This window comes from Trachypithecus francoisi, unplaced genomic scaffold (genome assembly GCF_009764315.1).
Source record: "Trachypithecus francoisi isolate TF-2019V2 unplaced genomic scaffold, Tfra_2.0 Lachesis_group2, whole genome shotgun sequence".
Classification (NCBI taxonomy): domain Eukaryota; kingdom Metazoa; phylum Chordata; class Mammalia; order Primates; family Cercopithecidae; genus Trachypithecus; species Trachypithecus francoisi.
This window is the reverse complement of record NW_022681465.1, coordinates 116,686,221-116,704,947: the sequence shown is the minus strand read 5'-3', so window position 1 is coordinate 116,704,947 and position 18,727 is coordinate 116,686,221. Positions and strand designations below refer to the sequence as shown.

The window sequence follows — 18,727 nt, the reverse complement described above, 5'->3', positions numbered from 1 at the left end:
CTGAAATTGAAAGCATGAATGAACAAATTATGTCTTATTCACACAATGGAATTTCCTGTAGTCATCAAAACATGAACTCCAGCAATCAGTAATATGGATGATTCTTAGTTTAATATTAAGTAAAAAAAAAAAAATAAATTCCTTCAAATTATCGACAGTTCAATACACTTTTCATAAAGTTAAAATAACTAAAACACTAGGAAAATATATAAATGCAATACAACTGCATGAAAAGGAAAGCAGTGAAATGATTAACAAAAGATTCAAGAGGCTGGGTGCAATGGCTCATGCTTGTAATCGCAGTGCTTTGAGAGGCCAAGGCAGAAGGATCACTTAAGCCCAGGGGTTTGAGACCAGCCTGGGGAATATAGGGAGACTCTACCTCTACAAAGTTTTTGTTTAAAAAATTCACCAGACGTGGTGGCATGTCCCTGTAGTCCTAGCTACTCAGAAGTTGAAGCAGGAGGATTGCTTGAGTCCAGGAGTTCAGGGTTACATGAGTTATGACTGTGCCACTGTGCTTCACCCTGGGTGACAAAGGAAGACTCTGTCTCAAAAAAAAAAAAAAAAGACTCAAGAATGTGGTTACCTTAGGTGCGGAAAGGCAGTCGTGTGGTTACGTGTAAGTGATTGTTAACTTCCTAGCTTTTGTTTTGTGTGGCGAGTGCGTGGATGCTACATTTGTTATTAAAAATAACAAATAGAACATTTAAATAAATAAAAGCCTGCCTTGTGTAGATCAATAATAAGATGTATTTTGAATTAATGGCCAGGACTGCTCCAGCTGTGTAAAATTGAGGTCTGCTCTTTCCTTTTCTTAAAGGGACACTGGCCATTGAATAATGGTGAATTTTACTACCAAGGTCCACAGACCAGCCTCTGAGAGACCAGGCACATAAACATGTGTACAGACCAGGAATATAAATAAGACAAAACTTATAACTTCCCTTATCCTTAAGGAGTTCATTCCATCAGTATAGACAGTCCCATAAACAGAGAATGCTAGAATGACATGTCAAGTGTCATGATGGAGGTTTGCACTCTGCAATGGGGGAGCCGTGTCCATGCCCACACTGCTTTCCTTTCCCTCTTCAGGCTCCTGGAGCTATGCCTCCCATTTGAGAGAGGTCAAGGGCCACCTGCATCCAAAGCCCCTTGGCAGGCTGACACTATGCACATCCCTGGCCCCCTCCCCAGATATTCAGAGTCAATCTTTGGAGTAGGGTCCAGGATTCTGCAATCTTAACAAACTCCTCAGGGATATCTAAGCATTGAGGTTAGATGCATTGTTTTGCCCCCTTTGGGAATTGGGTAATATCTGCAATGTATTCAACCCTCTACTTTCACATCTTTCCCCATTCATCAGGTACCCTGGCAGCCATTATGTTTCTACCACCCCAGGGACAGAGATGAGGTCAGCCTCCTCAGAAAGGAAGGTGATAGGATGGAGGGGAATGGTCAGCTGCCCCTTCACCTGGCATTGAGACCCAAGGCCACAAAATGTGTGTGTACTACCAACATCCCCTCTGGGGCTAAAGTCCCAAAGGGAGTCATTTCAGATAAACTGAGGGAAACACCAAAACCTGTGCTTTTCTTCCCCCTCCTATTTGAGTTCCTGGGAAGGTGGGGACTGTTTTGAGTCAGAAAGACTGGTTAAATCTAGAGCCATAAGATACCATGTATTGAAATTTTTAAGTTGCCACAGCACAAAGTAGAGACTCCAAAAGAAGATTAAATTAGATTAAAAACAAACAAAAAGAAGCAGCTTCATTTTCTTTGCACAGAGATCATGGTGCACAAGTTTACTAACTCGCCACAGTTGTATCCACATTGCTTCCCCAGGGACTAAGTGTTAATTGGAATTGAGCTGGAATGCCTGAGCCATCAGGGAGGACTTATTGCAGGCTTGAGGGCTACTTTGGTTCTTAAAGGGATGAGTAGGGGTTGCCTGTTGAGCATGTCTTGGGGTTGGGGTAGGGAATGGGAGGCAGCAGAAGATATTCCAGGCACTATATGCAATGAACTGAATTTTGCAAGGGCATGTAAGGTGCCCCATTATGAGGCCAGAGCACATCCTGAGAGAAAGACACTTTGTTCTCCCAACTGCCTTTTCTTTCTGAACAGTCTCAGAAGCAGACCCTCACGTCAACATCCCAAGCCTTAGGCAGCCTGCTAATACCCCGGCTTGCTGCAGGAAAGCTGTGCCCTGAGAAGCCACAGGTGACACAGCAACTGCTGGCAGCAAGAGCCTCATCTCCCTTCCAGGCAAGGATTCCTGTGCTCACCTGTCAGAGTTCATGTATAGCCTGGCATTTGGGAGAGGAGTTGGGAGTGGGGAATGGAAATAAACAAATCCTTCAGGACGAATGATGAAGCACTTGTTCTCACACGGAGAAGGAAGCACTACCAAGCCAATACACTACTATTTGCTCCTTTTTAGTCCTCATAGGAATAAAGCATAGTATAGTGAGAAAAAGGTGGGTTCTGTTATTCAAATGACTTGCACTCAGAACCAGTTCCAGCACTTACTACCTGTGAGCCACAGAGACAATGCTTATCAAATATTGCATGTGCACGTGCTTAGTTTACATCCCAGATTATCTGGCATTAGCACATGTGATGTGTTCTGGCCAATGGACTGTGGGTGGAACTGGCGGATGCCACTTCCAGGTCAAGGACATTAAGAGCCACTGCGCTCCTTCCCTCCCTTCTTATCTTTCCTGCTACAGGGAGGCCACACATACCAGCTGGCACAACTTCAGGAGGGACAAAAGGAATATGACCTTCATCAGACTTTGCAAAGGAGAGAAATAAACCTTTCCATTATCAAACCACTGAGATTTGGAGATTAATTTGTAACCCTAGGATCATACAGTCCAAAATATTAATACCTTAATACATTGTGTAATATTTGGTCTCATTGGAATGAAAATTACTTAACTTTCTAGGCCATTGTGTTTTTGTAAAAACTTAACATATATTTACGCTGTATATAATACCTGATACAGAGCTGGCATTTGATAAATATTAAGTCTCTCCCTTTAAGTTGCTGTTGATGTCATTACTATTGTTATGGTCAGTACTGTTATACAACAGACAAAATAGATGCATTTTAATAAGCAGCAACTGTGTCTCTGGCACTCTGTTAGTTGTTTTTCATAAGTTGTCGCATTTCTGTAGCTAAAGAAGCTACAGCTCAGAGAGGTTACTTATTCCAAGGAACACAGCTAGTATGCAATCAAGCCAGGATCCAAAATAAGGATATCCTGAATCAAAGGTCTCTTATTCTATGACACTCCTAATTCATATTTTTCAAATTTTTCAGACATGGAACCCGAGGCTCAGAGATGTTAAATAAGATTACCAAAGTAATAACCAATAGAATAAAATCAAAAATTGATTGGGTGGGACCTAATTAAACTAAAGAGCTAAAGCAACTATCAACAGAGTAAAGAGACAACCTACAGAATAGGGGAAAGTATTTGCAAATGATGCATCTCACAAAGGTCTAATATCCAGAATCTAACGAACTTAAACAAATTAACCAGCAAAAACAACAACCCTATTAAAAAGCAGGCAAAAGATGTGAACAGATACTTCTTAAAAGAAGACATACATGCAGCCAACAAGCATATGAAAAAATGCTCAGCATCACCAGTCATTAGAGATATGCAAATCAAAACCACAATGAGACACCATCTCACACCAGTCAAAATGGCTATTATGAAAAACTCAAAAATTGGCCAGGCACAGTGGCTCATGCCTGTAATCCCAGCACTTTGGGAGGCTGAGGCAGGCAGATCACCAGAGATCAGGGGTTTGAGACCAGCCTGGCCAGCATGGTGAAACCTCATCTCTATTAAAATACAAAAGCCAGGCACAGTGGTGTACCTCCCAGCTAGTTGGGAGGCTGAGGCAGGAAAATCACTTGAACCCAAGAGGTAGGGGTTGCAGTGAGCTGAGATCGCACCATTGCACTCCAGCCTGGGTGACAACAGCAAAATTCAGACTCAAAAAAATAAATAAATAAAAATAAAAAGTCAAAAATGAACAGATTCTGGTGAGGTTTTGGTGAAAAGAGGATGCATATACACTGCTGGAGGGAATGTAAATTAGTTCAGCCATCATGCAAAGCAGTTTGGAGATTTCTCAAAGTACCTAGAACAGAACTACCACTCAACTCAGGAATCCCATTACTGGGTATATACACAAAAGAAGATAAATCGTTCTATCATAAGGACATAAACACGTGGAAACATATGCCTGTGTATGTTCATCACAGCTTTATTCACAATAGCAAAGACGTGGAATCAACCTAAACAGGTGTTGATGGTGGACTGGATAAAGAAAATGTGGTATATAGACATGATGAAATACTACGCAGCCATAGAAAAGATTAAAATCACATACTTTTGCAGAGCACTGATGAAGCCAGAGGCCATTATTCTAAGCGAATTAACACAGGAGCAGAAAATCAAATGCTGCATGTTCTCACTTATAAGTGAGAGTTAAACATTGAGTCCACATGGATGCAAAGAAGGGAACAATAGACATCGGGGCCTACTTGACGGTGAAGGTGGGAGGAGGGTAAGGATCAAAAAATTGCCTATTGGGTCTATGCTTATTACCTCGGTGACAAAATTATCTGCACATGAAACCCCTGACATGAAATCAATTCATGTAACAAACCTGCACATGTTCCCCATGAACCTGAAATAAAAGTCGAAAAGAAAAAAAAAAGTAGTAACTGCTAGAGTCAGAGGGTTGTTTATTCGCAGCCCAATGCTGCAATGATACGATGATTAGAAAAGATATGGGCAAAATTATTTCCATCCCTCTTTCCCCCAACCATTGTCCAGCCCCTTGTACACTGTGAATCGAGGACGCAGCATCTCCAGATACTGTGGGCAACAGATGAGAGGGAAGAAGGAAGCTATGCTTTAATAAAAGGGAAACTGGATGCTTTGCTCAAAGAACAGCTTCTCAATAAAGTTCCCAGTGAAAAAAAAATCCACCAGCTGAAAATAAACATTGAAAGAGTTTCCAAATCTCTGTCAGGTGTCTGTCTCTCTCTCTGTCTCTCTCTCTCTTTCTGTCACTCTCTCTCTGTGTTTGTTTTGGAAATTTGAAGAGAAAGCTCTAGCAATGTGGATCCTAAAGCAGTTTACACTGAACCAGATGGTGCCTCTGATTAGCATCAGACTAAAAAGACACATTTCTTGGAGATGAGGTTCTCGTAGGGACAAATCTGTTTCAAAGGCACAGAGGGTTTGCTTTTCTCCTAGACTCCCCTTGGAGCTTTCTCCGAGCATATCTGTGCATCCTTTCTCCTGTCACCACCACCAGGTAGGTCTGAGCTTGTGTTGGAGAAGACAGCAAATAAGTGTTTGTAAGTTTCTCAGTTCTCCTCTCACTGAAACCTGAAGTCATCCACACAGAGCAAGCCATTCCATGTGGGAACCTGGCTGGTGGTGACTCCTTACTCCTGCAATTCCCAGGCTAACTAGCCACATGTGCCACTGATGCACCAGCAACCCAAGGAGACGCATTCTGTGACTATTTCCATTTTACAGATGAGGAAATTAAGACTTGCAAGGATTAAGTAATTTACTCAATATCATAGGTCAAATCAAAGTTGAGGCTAATTGCCTCCATAAAGAAAACAAGGAAAAAACCGTGTGTGTGTGTGTATGTGTGTGTGTGTGTGTGTTTTAAAAGAGCCCTAAGGGGTAAATCATCAGAGAGGAGGGCTGTCAAGTATCCAAAACTATGTAACTATGCTGGAGCCTGTAGTAACACAATGAAGTGAGAAATTGCAAACATTTCACCTTGACCTCTACTCCTTCTAGGCATACGTAACGCAGCCCCTTTACATAAACAGTCTAGGGAAATAAAAATTGAAAAACAAAAAAACAAAAAAACCCACATTCAAAGCCAGAATGCAAAGCATGTACCAACCAAAGCCCTTTTATTCATTAGGTCCTGTGTTTCTCAGACCCTGAGGAAAACCACGTAGCTTAGGGTTATGTGCCACTGTCAAACATTACGGAACTCCCTTATTGCAAGGAATTTAAAGGTCAGCACAGAAATTGGGATCAGCAGGAAAAATAACCACAACACCAATAATAACAATTACTGCTTAGTATGAGACATTATGCTGAGCCCAGCGCTGTGCCAAGTACTTTAAATGCATCATCCACCTCATTAGCCCACACGATCACCCTCTAAGACAGACGTTATTGTTCTTATTCCCATTTTACAGATGAACTTACTGAGGATCAGAGAGGTTTAGAAAATTACCCATAGTCATATAGTCATGTAAAAAGCTGAACCAGGAATTAAACTCAGGTCTAGTGTGGCCCAAGAACCACCGTCCTTAACCAGTAAACCCTTCTCCACCTTCTCCATAGAATCCTCCTGACGACAGGCCAATAGGGTAGTCTGCCAAAATCTCAGAAAGTGCTTAAAAGCCTTCTGGCCCCTCCGCTTAATGTCAACACTAATGTTCAAGGCTGTGAGTACAAGCAAATGTCACTGAAAATACTCCAGGCAATTTGCACATCTGGCAGTTAAATGAGTGCAGGCTCAAAGCAAATCACGTCCCGGAGGCACAGGACACTTCACAGGGAGAATAACAGGAGGAATTTCATTACTGCTTAAACTTGGCCAGAGGAATCACACTCACCTTATTTAAGAGTATAAAGAGAGACGCTCACCCAAGGGCAATGGACACTGATAAGCATAATGAATTCAGGTTTTATTCATTGGGAACGTGAGGCTTTAACAAAGGGGATGAGGTGAAGTTTCCCTTTGGGACTATTTGGTAAGAGGGCTCACTTAGCAAATAGATGGTGGGAGAGGAATTATCTTTCAGCTGTGAGTAAGGGCATACAACTTTCACATGTGAGCCGAGTGTGGCTACACTAATTACACTTTGCCTCCTCTTTGAAATGGGTCCCCAAAGGACACTTTGTCTACCTCTGGTCTCTGTATGTATTTAAAGGTAAGAAGTTTGCTTTCTTTTATAACTGTGTACAACGCCAGGGCGGGCCTTCTGTCAGTTAATATTAATCAGACGGTTTTTACTGAATCTGAAACCCAGACACACAGCAGGACTGAGAAGTAGCAGCTGTCCAGCCTGCCCTGCCATGATGCTAACCCTCAGAGGCCTCCTCCCAGCCCTGGAGATGTGGCTGCAGTAAAGGCATTACTCTGACTTCCGTGAGGCTGGGATTGACACCACATGCCCAGCCCAGGCCCGTGCTAGCACTCCATCTGGCCTCGATGCCAAGCCGGGCCCCTGACAATGACAGCAGCTCTGAACAATGAAGGAGAGCCAAGTAGTCCACTCCCTGCTGCCTGTGCCACACCATACGCGTAGCTAGAGTCGTCCTTGTCATGTCCCTAGGATGGGACTCAATTTGTCTCTGCAGTGGCAGCACCTGAAATCCTGCGAAGGGCTTCCAGGGCAGGAAGGGGCAGACATATTTCAATGCTTTTGGGGTAAGGGCAATTTATTTAGAGGTGGAAATCAGAACTTTAAAACCATGGAATTCTCACTTTAAAAAGGCACAGTCACACAAAAAATGCAACAAGACTTACCAGAATTAGCCTCCATAGCCTCACAAAAACCACCTTGCTCAAACAAACTACATATGTATTGGATTAATCTGTTGTCACACATCTGTCTAAAGGGTCAGGAAACCACACACACAAACGTTAAAATCACAAGAACATTTTCATCCCCACATCCTCCTCCTACCCTTAACTCCGGGGATAGGATACAGACAGCAATTTTGGATGCACCATGTTAACCAGGCATTGGAAAAAAACATCTTTACAGTGAAGTGGTTCCTGAATATTTCTGTGATTACCAGGCAATTTGCATAAATATTCAGGCTTCACTCCCTGAATAAATTCCAGTCGGGTGATGGCTGATCCTCTGAATTCTAAGACCTTTTGTTTCTTGCACAGTTTGCTTCTCATTTTATTATTGACACCAATGTGGATAGAGAAATTGAAAGTTGGAAAGGTTGGGTCTTAGGATACAGAAAAAAGTACTGATTCTGAAAAGTCATTTCTTCACCCTTACAGATAGGAGTGAAGGAATGCAGAGTTTCTGAACAGGTCATTCTTTTACATGGAGCAAAAGGCATGATCCATTTTGAAAATCGAGGCATGCAGAGCATTCCTAGAGATGAGGTAGAGGATGCATATGAGCTTCCAAATCCTGCCTGATCAAATCTGGAGGAGCTATCGACATCTAATTGACTGACCTTGAAAATAGGGAACTCTAAGTCTTCTGCCAGTGGGGCCCAGTGGTGACCAGTTTAGGGTAAGCAGAAGCTCTGATCATAACTTCTGTGCAAATCCACTGTCATTCCATGATCTCCCAGAAATATATACCATTAAGTGAAGAAAGGCAAAGTGCAGAACAGTTACATACCATGCTACCATTTGCATGATAATAATAAAGAGTATATAGCACATACATAATTGATTCCACATCCACAGAGTGTGCCTAGAAGCAAACACAAGAAACTAGATATGCCTTTTGCCACTGGAGAAGGGACTGGGAGTAGCCATGCATAGGGTCTGGAGAGACCCTTTCCACATGGTACTCTTTCATACCTTTGCATTTTCATCCATGCAAATGCATTACCTATTCCAAAATAATTTACATTTTTCTAAAAACTTCAAAAAATGTTAATTCCTACTCAATCTGACTCTTCGAGCTAGGTCTCAGGAATTAGTATTTTAATAAGCTCTCCAGTTTATTCTTACACACTCAAAATTTTAAGAACTTCCCTGCGAAAGGCTCTTTCTACTAAAAGGAACTTTATCCATTCCCCCTTGAGTTAAAGACAGCAATAATAAACCATACAGGGGGGAAAAAAAACCTCATTAAACTTTCTCAAGAGAAATAAACAATGCAACTTCAGCTTTCCTAAAATCAATTTAGATTCTGATATCTAAGTTGTGAGCTACTTTCTACTTTTTGCATTTATGCAGACCAAGGGAGTTGTGAGAAAAGAGATGTTTCAGTCACTGGACAGGTTGCCCTCTCCTGCCAAACTTCCTCAAAATGATGTGGGGTTTATTGGCCCCTTACCCCACCCCAGCAAGGGTGCTGTGTACTCACCTTGCTTTTTAAAGAGGTTACTCTGGACTATCTCATTCATAGACTGTACTTTCTGCTTCTGGAGTTTCACAGGAGGGATGCAGGTGTAGAACTCATACAGGAGTTGGCTGAGGGCAGGAAAAATAGGAGCTGGTAGGGTAAGGTAGACCAATGTCTCCCACCTTATAGCACTTACAGTCAATCCCTGGACCTGTAGCTCTGGGAAACCCCCAAGTCCGGGCAGAGCATGAGGTGCAAGGTAAGCCTTCAGTAAAAATGTACAAGTTGTTCTTGGTATAGAATATTAGTAGCATTGAAAGAGATGTAAAAATCTGAAAATAATACCAATAGCCCTGAGCAGTTACTGTATACCAAGCACACACTTTGCATTTTGCATTCATTATGTCATGTAAACTTCATAATTCTACAAGCTATACACAATACTTATCCCAATTTTATAAGTTGGAAAGCTCAGGTTTAGAAAGGCTAACTTTCCTAAGGTTATGCAGCTAGGAAGTTAAAGAAACAAGAGTTCAAAACAAGGATCTGACTTCATTACCATACCATTTTACTTACAGATGTTTTATGCTTGGTAATGCTTTATGGTAAGTCTTAAAATCAAAAAAAGTCTCTAATATTTTTAAAATACTATGAAAAACTGTGGATTAGAACCAGTTTGGGACATCAAAAGGGAGACAGCTCTTCCCAAATACGGTGAAAATCAAAATACCCTGAAACAAAATTAGAGTCCTTGTTGACTTCCCAAAATAAACTTACTGTATTCATTCATTCTTTCAAGGACTTATTAAACATCTACTTAATATGAGACAGGCAAAGCACAGAAAAATGGGGATACAATGGGAACAGACTGGGTCCCAGTTGGCATGGAACTTACATTCTAATAGAGGTCATCAAATGACAAAGAAGCAAACAAATCAATACACAGCGATGTATGCAGTGGAGGAAATAAATAGAGAGCTGTGTCAGAGAATAATGGCACAGGGGCTGGGGGAGAAATGTAATTTATTTACAATATCCAGTGGTGGCTTTTCCAAAAAGATAACATTTAGCCTGAGGGTCTGAAGGATGAGAAGGAGCTAGCAAAAATCTTCCATATGAACAGAAGAAGGACATCCATGAAAAAACTGGTGACATCTGAATGAAGTCCAGAGTGCAGTTAAGAGAACTGTATCCATGTTAATTTCTCAGTTTTTATAAATGTGTCATGGTTATTTAAATGTTAACATTAGGGGAAGCTGGGTGAAGGGCATATGATAACTCTCTGTATGTAATCTTTGCAACTCTTTTCTAAATCTGTAAGTATTTAAATATAAAAAGTCTTTGAAATCTGTTATCTGTAAACTACAATACATTTTTTAAAAAGAAGAAGGTATATCTGATTGAAATGCCCCTATTCCAACAGCATAATCACATTAAAATAATGTGTTCATCTATGAGCTGAATATAGTTAAGAAGGAGAAGGCAAAAGGGAGCCATCTCCATTATTTCTTTAGCTATGCTTAGGTTGTTCTCCATTTGCAACTGTGGGGTCTACAGGGCAAAGAGTGGAACCCAAAATAACATTTAGGCCCAGGTGAAATGGAAACATTTATTCCAAACATCAATTTTTTAACCTATATGATTGATTTTCATATCATCAGAGGGATGCTTAGTATACAGTTGGTTCTCACCAAAGTCTGGCACAAGAAAACCAAAAGGTAAAAATACCACACTGGAAGCCCTGAAAACATCCCCTGCCACAGGTCTTCTCCATCCCCAAGCTGAGTGCCCATCTGGAGCTGCCCATAAGAGCCCTCCTCCCACTCTGAATCCCTGCCTTACCAACAGAGCCCAAGAAAGTACAACATAAGCTCTCACCTGAGTAACTTCGCATCGAAGACAGTTTCTACATCATGGAGGACAGATGGGATGTATTTCAAAGCCGCCACCTAGGTGGAATGTAAAATACATATGAGTGATCCTCACATCAACAAGTCTGTGCTGGCAAAGAAGGTACTTTGCAGCATGACACAGATCCGAGGAGAATGACCCTGCATCCTGGACGTTACAATATTGATCCAAGCCTCTGTATGTACACCAAAACGTAAGCACGGACTTCTTTGGATACAAAAGTGAAGTCAAAACTTCTGTCTTCAAGGAGGCAATAACACAGACTAGAATGACCACAGACCTTGTCGTTTTACAGATCTGCAAATTCTGTTTCCATACCTTATTAGCCATGTGGCTTTGGACAAAACACTTAACCTCTCAGACATTAACATATCTGTGAAACAGACAAAGTTATATGTATTCTGCAGGATTGTGAAGATTAAAAATAATATATATGAGGCATCCAACAGAGCACCAGGCCTATTTTAGTGCTCAGTAAATAGTGACTTATATTATTAATGGAAGATGGTATACTTGAATTGCTTTGCTGGTGGCAAGTTATTCATATTTCCTCTCCCTGGCCACTTTGTGAATAATAGTGGGCATGTCTTGGTCCACTAGCTGGGTTGGGAAGCTGAGTATTGTGGTGGATTGGTTCCTCTCTTCAAATAACTGATGCATCCAGACGTAGGAGCCATACTCATCCGCTGCATACCTACACCACTTGCTAAGCAGCAGGGCAGACAACAGTTTCAGCAGAAAGAACTGTAAGTCACATGAATGGAAAATAATGTTTAAGAATCTAATGGAAGTATGCATTTTTTATTTATTTTTCTATATATTCTAGGTGTTCTGTTATTAACATGTATCACCCTTTAACAATCAGACTGAAGTAAAAATCGTGAAAATTACTTTCCTAAAGAAAATCTTCCTCCTAGCCATATACAACTGAGATTCTTACTTAACATAAATAATGATTACAATTATTCTCTAAGAATTTAAACAGGGCAGACTCTGTGCCAAAGACTGCTAATAGATTATCTTACTAGTTACAACCCTGCAAGGGAAATATTATTTTCATAAATAAAGAATCTCTGGTGCACACAATTAAATAACTAGCCTGGGGTTGAAAAGTTAGCAAGTGGAGAGCCAGGATTCAAATTCAGGCAGGCCGCACTTACAGACATTTCTTGTAACCCTTAAGCTACATGGCCACCTTACTCAAATAGCAACTCTCTGTCTCTCTATGCCTTCATCCTTTTTTTTTCCTGTTGTTTATAATTTTTAAATTTTAAAAAGTCAATACTATATGTTCGATGTGAAAACATTCATACCAGATAAGGCATTAGGGTGAAAATGGTTTCCAAAGTCCTATATCACATCCTGCTCTCAGCCCCAATCTCTCCTCCCCAGAAAGGGGAGGACCACTGTTAGTTAACATTGTGGTGAATTTCCTTCTAGACTGCTTTCTATGCACGAACGTATATGCGCATGTGTGTGTATGTGTGTGTATGTAAATATACAGCTCTGCAACTTGCTTTTTGTAGTTAACTGCACACCAGTGGCATCCTGCCTTCCCATAGAGTAGATTCTTTTCATTTCTAACCACTGCCCAGCACTGCTCAAATGGATACATTATACCTTCTTCAACCCACCCCTGCTAATAGGCTCCATGCTATTGCCAGTTTTTCTTTTTTATAAATATGTGGTTAAAAAAAAAAATGCTGTTTGTACATCTGTAAAGATCCTTGTAGAATAGATTGTTCAAAGAAGAATTAGTACATGAAAACATATAGACATATAAATTTTAGGAGAGATTGTCAATTACCTTAGAAGATAGAGTAACCAATTTCCTTTAACTAACTGTTCCTTTCCCCATAACCGTGCTACCATTGGACATAAAATCTTGTAGATTTTTGTTGATCTGATGTGTAATTTGCAACTCTTTTGTTGCTAGTATGGTTGGGCATCTTTTCCATATTTATTGAACATCTATATTTACTAAATTGCATGTTCATATCCTTTTTCTGTTCTTATTTTGGGTTTTTTTTCTTATTGGTTTACAAAATTTTTCATGCATCAATAATATTAACCCTTTTACAGTAACACATTTTAAAAGAATTTTCTCCCACTTATCCTGTTGTTCCATTGCATAGAAAGATTTTAATTTGTAGGCTGTCATATTTGTCAGACTGTTTCTTTATAGTTATTGGATTTTGTATCTAGAGATTTATTCTTTGTTCTTTTAAATGTAGATTATAAGATAAAAGAACATTCCAAAGCCATTGTCTCTGAAACTATGTTCTGCTGGAACCTCTTGTCCCATAGGATGGTGCTAGGTATTCTGTAGGGGAAAAGAGTTTGCAATCAAAAAATTTTGGATAGCATTGGTTTAAGCAAAGATAAACCAGTGAGTTTTTTTTTTTTTAACTATAGAACTTTTCATAATTTTAATATGCTAAGAAGCATTATGAAATTCCTCCAGGCAGTCACAGTATCCAGTGCATTCCAACCTAGTTGGTCAAGGACCATCTTTATCAGGAAACATCAAGCAGATGTAGCAAAATCAGATGACTGCAGGGCTAGGCAAGCAACAGAAAGACGTGATATGGAATGAGGACAGGGCAGTGGGAAGTGATGAGGTGTGTGGATTCCATTCTCTGCCTAAAGACTCAGTTATTCCTATTCAATTGTTTTAACACTTTGATTTAACGCTTTGATTTGCTAGACAAATCAAACATAAATGCAGGCTGCATTTCTCCTGGAGGTGACTAATTTACAACCTCTAAAATCTAAAGGGATACCATATACTGAGGCATGTGCCCTGAAAAAAGGCTAGTCCAAGCACTTTTTTTTTTTTTTTGAGACAGAGTTTCGCTCTTGTTGCCCAGGCTAGAGTGCAATGGGGTGATCTCAGCTCACTGCAACCTCCGCCTCCCAGGTTCAAGCAATTCTCCTGCCTCGACCTCCTGAGTAGCTGGGATTACAGGCACCTGCCACCAAGCCCAGCTAATTTTTTGTATTTTTAGTAGAGACAGGATTTCACCATGTTTGCTAGTCTGGGTTCAAACTCCTGACCTCAGGTGATCCACCCGCCTCAGCTTCCCAAAGTGCTGGTATTACAGGCTGGAGCCACCGCGCCCAGCCGTTCTATCATTTTTACTCTCATTATTACTACCATTCTTCATAAAATAATATTACATCATTATTACTTTCATTCCATAGTCTATATTGTGTATATATTGTGTGTAATACTTAAAACACGCATACATATACATACACACATAAACATACAGGTGATACATATATACATGTACACATATAATATGATTACAAATTATAGGGTTTTTAAATGGGAATCACGGCTGGGCATGGTGGCTCATGCCTATAATCCGAGCACTTCAGGAGGCCGAGGGATTGATCACTTGAGCCCAGGGGTTCAAGACCAGCCTAAGCAACATGGTAAGACCTCATCTCTACAAAATATATATATATAAAAAAATAGCCAGGCATGGTGGCATAGGCCTGTGGTCCCAGCTACTCAGGAGGTTGAGGTAAGTGGATCACTTCAACCCAGGAACTAGAGGCTGCAGTGTGCTGTGTTTTGCCACTACACTCCAACCAGTGTAACAGACAGAGATGCTTTCTCAAAAATAAATAAATAAATAATAAATAATAAAATAGGAAGCATTATTGGGAACTGTATACATGCCAAATACTTGACATGCATGACCTCATTTAATTCTTCTAACAACTCTGTGAGTGGAAATTGTTAATCCCATTTTACCAATGAGAAAACTATGGCATGGAGAGGTTAAATAACTTGCCAGAAGCCACGTAGCTAATGAGTAGCAAAGCAAGGATGTGTACCCAGCTCTGTCCAGCTGGCTCTTACCCAGTATGTCCACTACTGTCCATCACACTGTAGGAAAGGCATTCTATCTCAGCAAGTGGGGAGGATTCAGCAGGGGCGAGAAGGCTAATTTGGAGGAGGAAGTGGAAAAAGAGCTTCCCCTACCCTTTGTAAGAATAGTTTTTGAAAATAAAATGCAGTTCTTCTGACATCCCTTAAGTTAAGGATCCTCACTACCACATCTATAGGGGTTGCAAGAAAGGCCAACAGGAAAATGTTTGCTATCTCACCAATTAGGTGATCATGTGGCACTGAGTAAATTTCCTAGATTAACCATCCACTCTGAACCCCTCTGCCAAAGGCCAGGTACATCCCTCAAGAAGAGAATCAAACCCAAAGCAACCAATAGTGGTTTTACTGTCCCAGAGGTAAATCAAGGGAGGACACTTGACATCACTGCTATCTAGATGGACTTCACCAGAATTAGAAAACAGCAAGTGTTTAAACATAACAACAAAAATCAAAACCAAACTAGCATGCCTCCAAACTCAAAGGGACTTGTCTGCTGAGTGCTCTCAGGCTTTCCCACTCTCTCTCACACTCTTTCTCTTTCTCTTTCTCTTTCCTCCCTTTCTCTCTCTTTCAATCAGAGTGACCAGTGTTGGTGCCAAAATGAACATGTCTTGAAATGATACACAGTTATGCAAGAATGCTACCAGACATCTTCCTCATTCAAGAGCCACAGGCATTCAAAACAAGTACTATTCCCATCAATTTTTAATCTTCTTATTTTAGCCAAGCAGTGGATGATCAAGGTCCATGGAAACTGGAAAAACGATGTCGCAGGAATTCCCCATAGCATGACCATAAGAAGGTAGTTTACTTTGAGATGCTGAGTTGTTCCTGGGGGAAAATAAATGCAGCTCTCCCAGGACATTCAGCATCATCACTAATCTCTCAGGTAAACTGAAAGGAAAGGGATCAACAGGTTCTAGAATATGTGTGCTTCCGTTCTTTCAGTAACTCAACTTTATAGTGACCCCTGAGTCTTATCCACCTGGCGTTTTGCCAGAAGACTTGGGTCTTAATGAAATTATGCTATTGCTTGGTGGTGATTAAGAACTCAAACTCTGGACTTATACAGCCAAAATTTAAATCCAAGATCTACTAATTTTCAGCCAAGGTAAGTCACTTAACTTCTTTAAGCCTCATTTTCCTCATTTACAAAGCGGAGATAAAGACTACATGCAAAGACAAATAGTCTGTACCTCTGCTTTACACCAAATGTTCTCACTCATAAGTGGGAGAGCAACAATAAGAACACAGGGTGGGGAGCGACACACACGAGGGCTGTCAGGGGGTGGGGGGCGAGGGAAGGGAGAGCATCGGGATAAACAGCTAATAAATAACACGGGGCTTAAAACCTAGATGACAGGTTGACAGGTGCGGCAAACCACCATGGCACATGTATATCTATGTAACAAACCTGTACATTCTGCACACGTATATCATGGAATTAGAGTAAAATTTTTAAGAAAACACTATTTGTCCAAATAGAAAACACTATTTGTCCTATAAGGTTGTTGTTAAAAAGATCAACTGAGCTAACAATATATGTAAAGCTTTTAGCTCAACACTTGACACTTAAACACTGAAACATCAAACTAAACAAAATGAATTATTTTATTTTATTTTATTTTATTTTTTGACAGAGTCTTGCTCTATCACCAGGCTGGAGTGCAATGGCGCGATCTTGGCTCACTGCAACCTCCACCTCCGGGGTTCAAGCTATTCTCCTACCTCAGCCTCCCAAGTACCTGGGATTACAGGCGCCCGCCACCACACCCAGCTAATTTTTGTATTTTTAGTAGAGGCGGGGTTTCACCATCTTGGCCAGGCTGATCTCGAACTCCTGACCTTGTAATCTGCCCTCCTCAGTCTCCCAAAGTGCTGGGATTACAGGCGTGAGTCACAGTGCCCAGCACTATTTATTTATTTATTTTAAGAGACAGGGTCTTGCTTTGTCACCCAGGCTGGAATGCAGTGGCACAATCACAGTTCACTGCAGCCTTGATCCCCTAAGCTCAAGTGATCCTCCTGCCTCAGCTTCCTGAGTAGCTGGGACCACAAGCATACATCACTAGGCATGGGCAGGCCCCCATGCCTAGCTAATTTTTTTTAATTTTTTTGTCGAGACAGGGTCTCACTATGTTCCCCAGTCTGGTCTTGAACTCCTGGGCTTGAGAGATCCTTTTGCCTCAGCCTCCTAAAGTGCTGGGATTACAGGCATGCACCATTGCACTCAGCCATATTCATTCATTCATTCATCATTCATTCATTCAGACAGTAGATATTTGAGTACTTTCTGTGTGGCAGCCATTGTTCCAGACATTGGGGATGTAAATGGCAGAGTCCCCTGCCCTCCTGGACACTCCAGTGGCTTCATTAACATGACTGGCATTCACAGTGGCCAAGAGAGCATGTCATTCAATACAAGCTGTTCATTTAATTCCACTTGCGCCATCAAATTGGAGCATTATGAAATACCATGGATCGTAAGGAGAATGGGACAAATTGGCCTGCACAATATCACCATATGCCTTTTACTCACATTTGAGCTCTATCTAATTTACAAGTGTCTGGTGTTGACCCTCTGAATCTGCCATCAGTTTTATCAACATGCTTACAGGGCTGGCACACATAAGGACTTCCGAGCATGTGGCCCATTGTTGAAAACACATGGGAACCCCTGGCCTAAACCCTACCTGTGGCATAGAGAAGAATAGTGCTTTGGAGGCAGATGACCTGGGTGGATTCAAATCCTAGCTCCAGCTCTATGAATACGTATAATTTGGGATGAACTATTTAACTTTATGAGCCTCCTATGGACACTGAGGATAGTGGTTCCTTGAAGATCTCTGGCGGGATTTAAAACACTGTATGTGAAGAGCCCAGTTCCATGCCTGGAACATGGTGGGTACCCAATCAGTGGAAAGTGTTTTTATTGCTCCTCTCTGAACAACTGGCTTTCAATTCTCCTTGGTCTTGGTGAGCTGCTTCCATGCCAGCTCAGAACAATAAGTAAAACCACAGAAAGCAACTCACAAAAGCTGGGTGAGCATTAGAGACGGGCAATAAGTTGCTTAGGTTTCAGAATTCACAGTGGACACAGCTGAGATTTGAACCAGATCTGCTCTACTCACAATTAAGCTGCTCACAAATGAGGGTTTCCAACATAAGCCGCTACCCAGTTGGATGTGAAAAGTTTGAACCAGGAACATCAACCATGGGCATTTGTATCCTCTGCACCCACCCGGCACTTACGGCTGATGTTACTAATAGCTCACACCCCATGCAGGCTCAGAATCAAGACTCCGGTCACCTCGTACTATTTCACTAGCTGAAATTTTGCCATGCATGTTTTCATACAGTCACTTCTTGTGGATTTATTCTCTCAGGAATGTGTGTCTATATTTCTTTATCTAACTGAATAACTGAATGTCCTAACACTATTTGGTCTTGTGTAACAAGGTTAGGAACACAAATACTCTCCTCTAGAATCCACTAGTAAAATATACAAAAAGCTTCTGTTTTATGATGAGGTAAAGGAGGAAGAGATATGAAAGATTAAAAGTGATTTAAACCAAACTATGGAACAGGCTTTATATTTCATGCTTCACATGTATTACTTTATTTCACCCTCTCAAAAATCCTCTAAATTACACATTAGGCCTCCCATGTTATAAAAGGATAAACTGAGGCCCAGAAAGCTGAAACGATGTGCCCAAGGCTACATGCCCACATCTCTCTGGTCAAAAGCCAAAGCTCTCTCTCCTGCAGCAAATCTCAAAGTCTATAGAAGA

At 41.0% G+C, this 18,727-nt stretch overlaps 1 protein-coding gene across 3 annotated transcripts in view; it reads right to left on the bottom strand.

Annotated features, from left to right (window-relative positions):
• Nucleotides 1-11,110, bottom strand: part of DOCK2 (dedicator of cytokinesis 2) — a 323,398-nt gene extending 312,288 nt beyond the window's left edge. Inside the window, exons 1-2 of one of the 3 annotated variants that reach the window (XM_033180268.1) lie at nt 11,000-11,110; nt 9,143-9,249 (exon numbers count right to left, since the gene is read on the bottom strand). In XM_033180268.1, coding sequence (XP_033036159.1) covers nt 9,143-9,182 — 40 coding nt within the window. In that variant the 5' untranslated portion in view covers nt 9,183-9,249; nt 11,000-11,110. Of the gene's footprint in view, nt 1-8,276; nt 8,390-9,142; nt 9,250-10,999 lie in introns of those variants that run through there. The other 2 variants (XM_033180267.1, XM_033180269.1) reach the window with 2 other exon arrangements.
• Nucleotides 11,111-18,727: the final 7,617 nt, after the last annotated feature.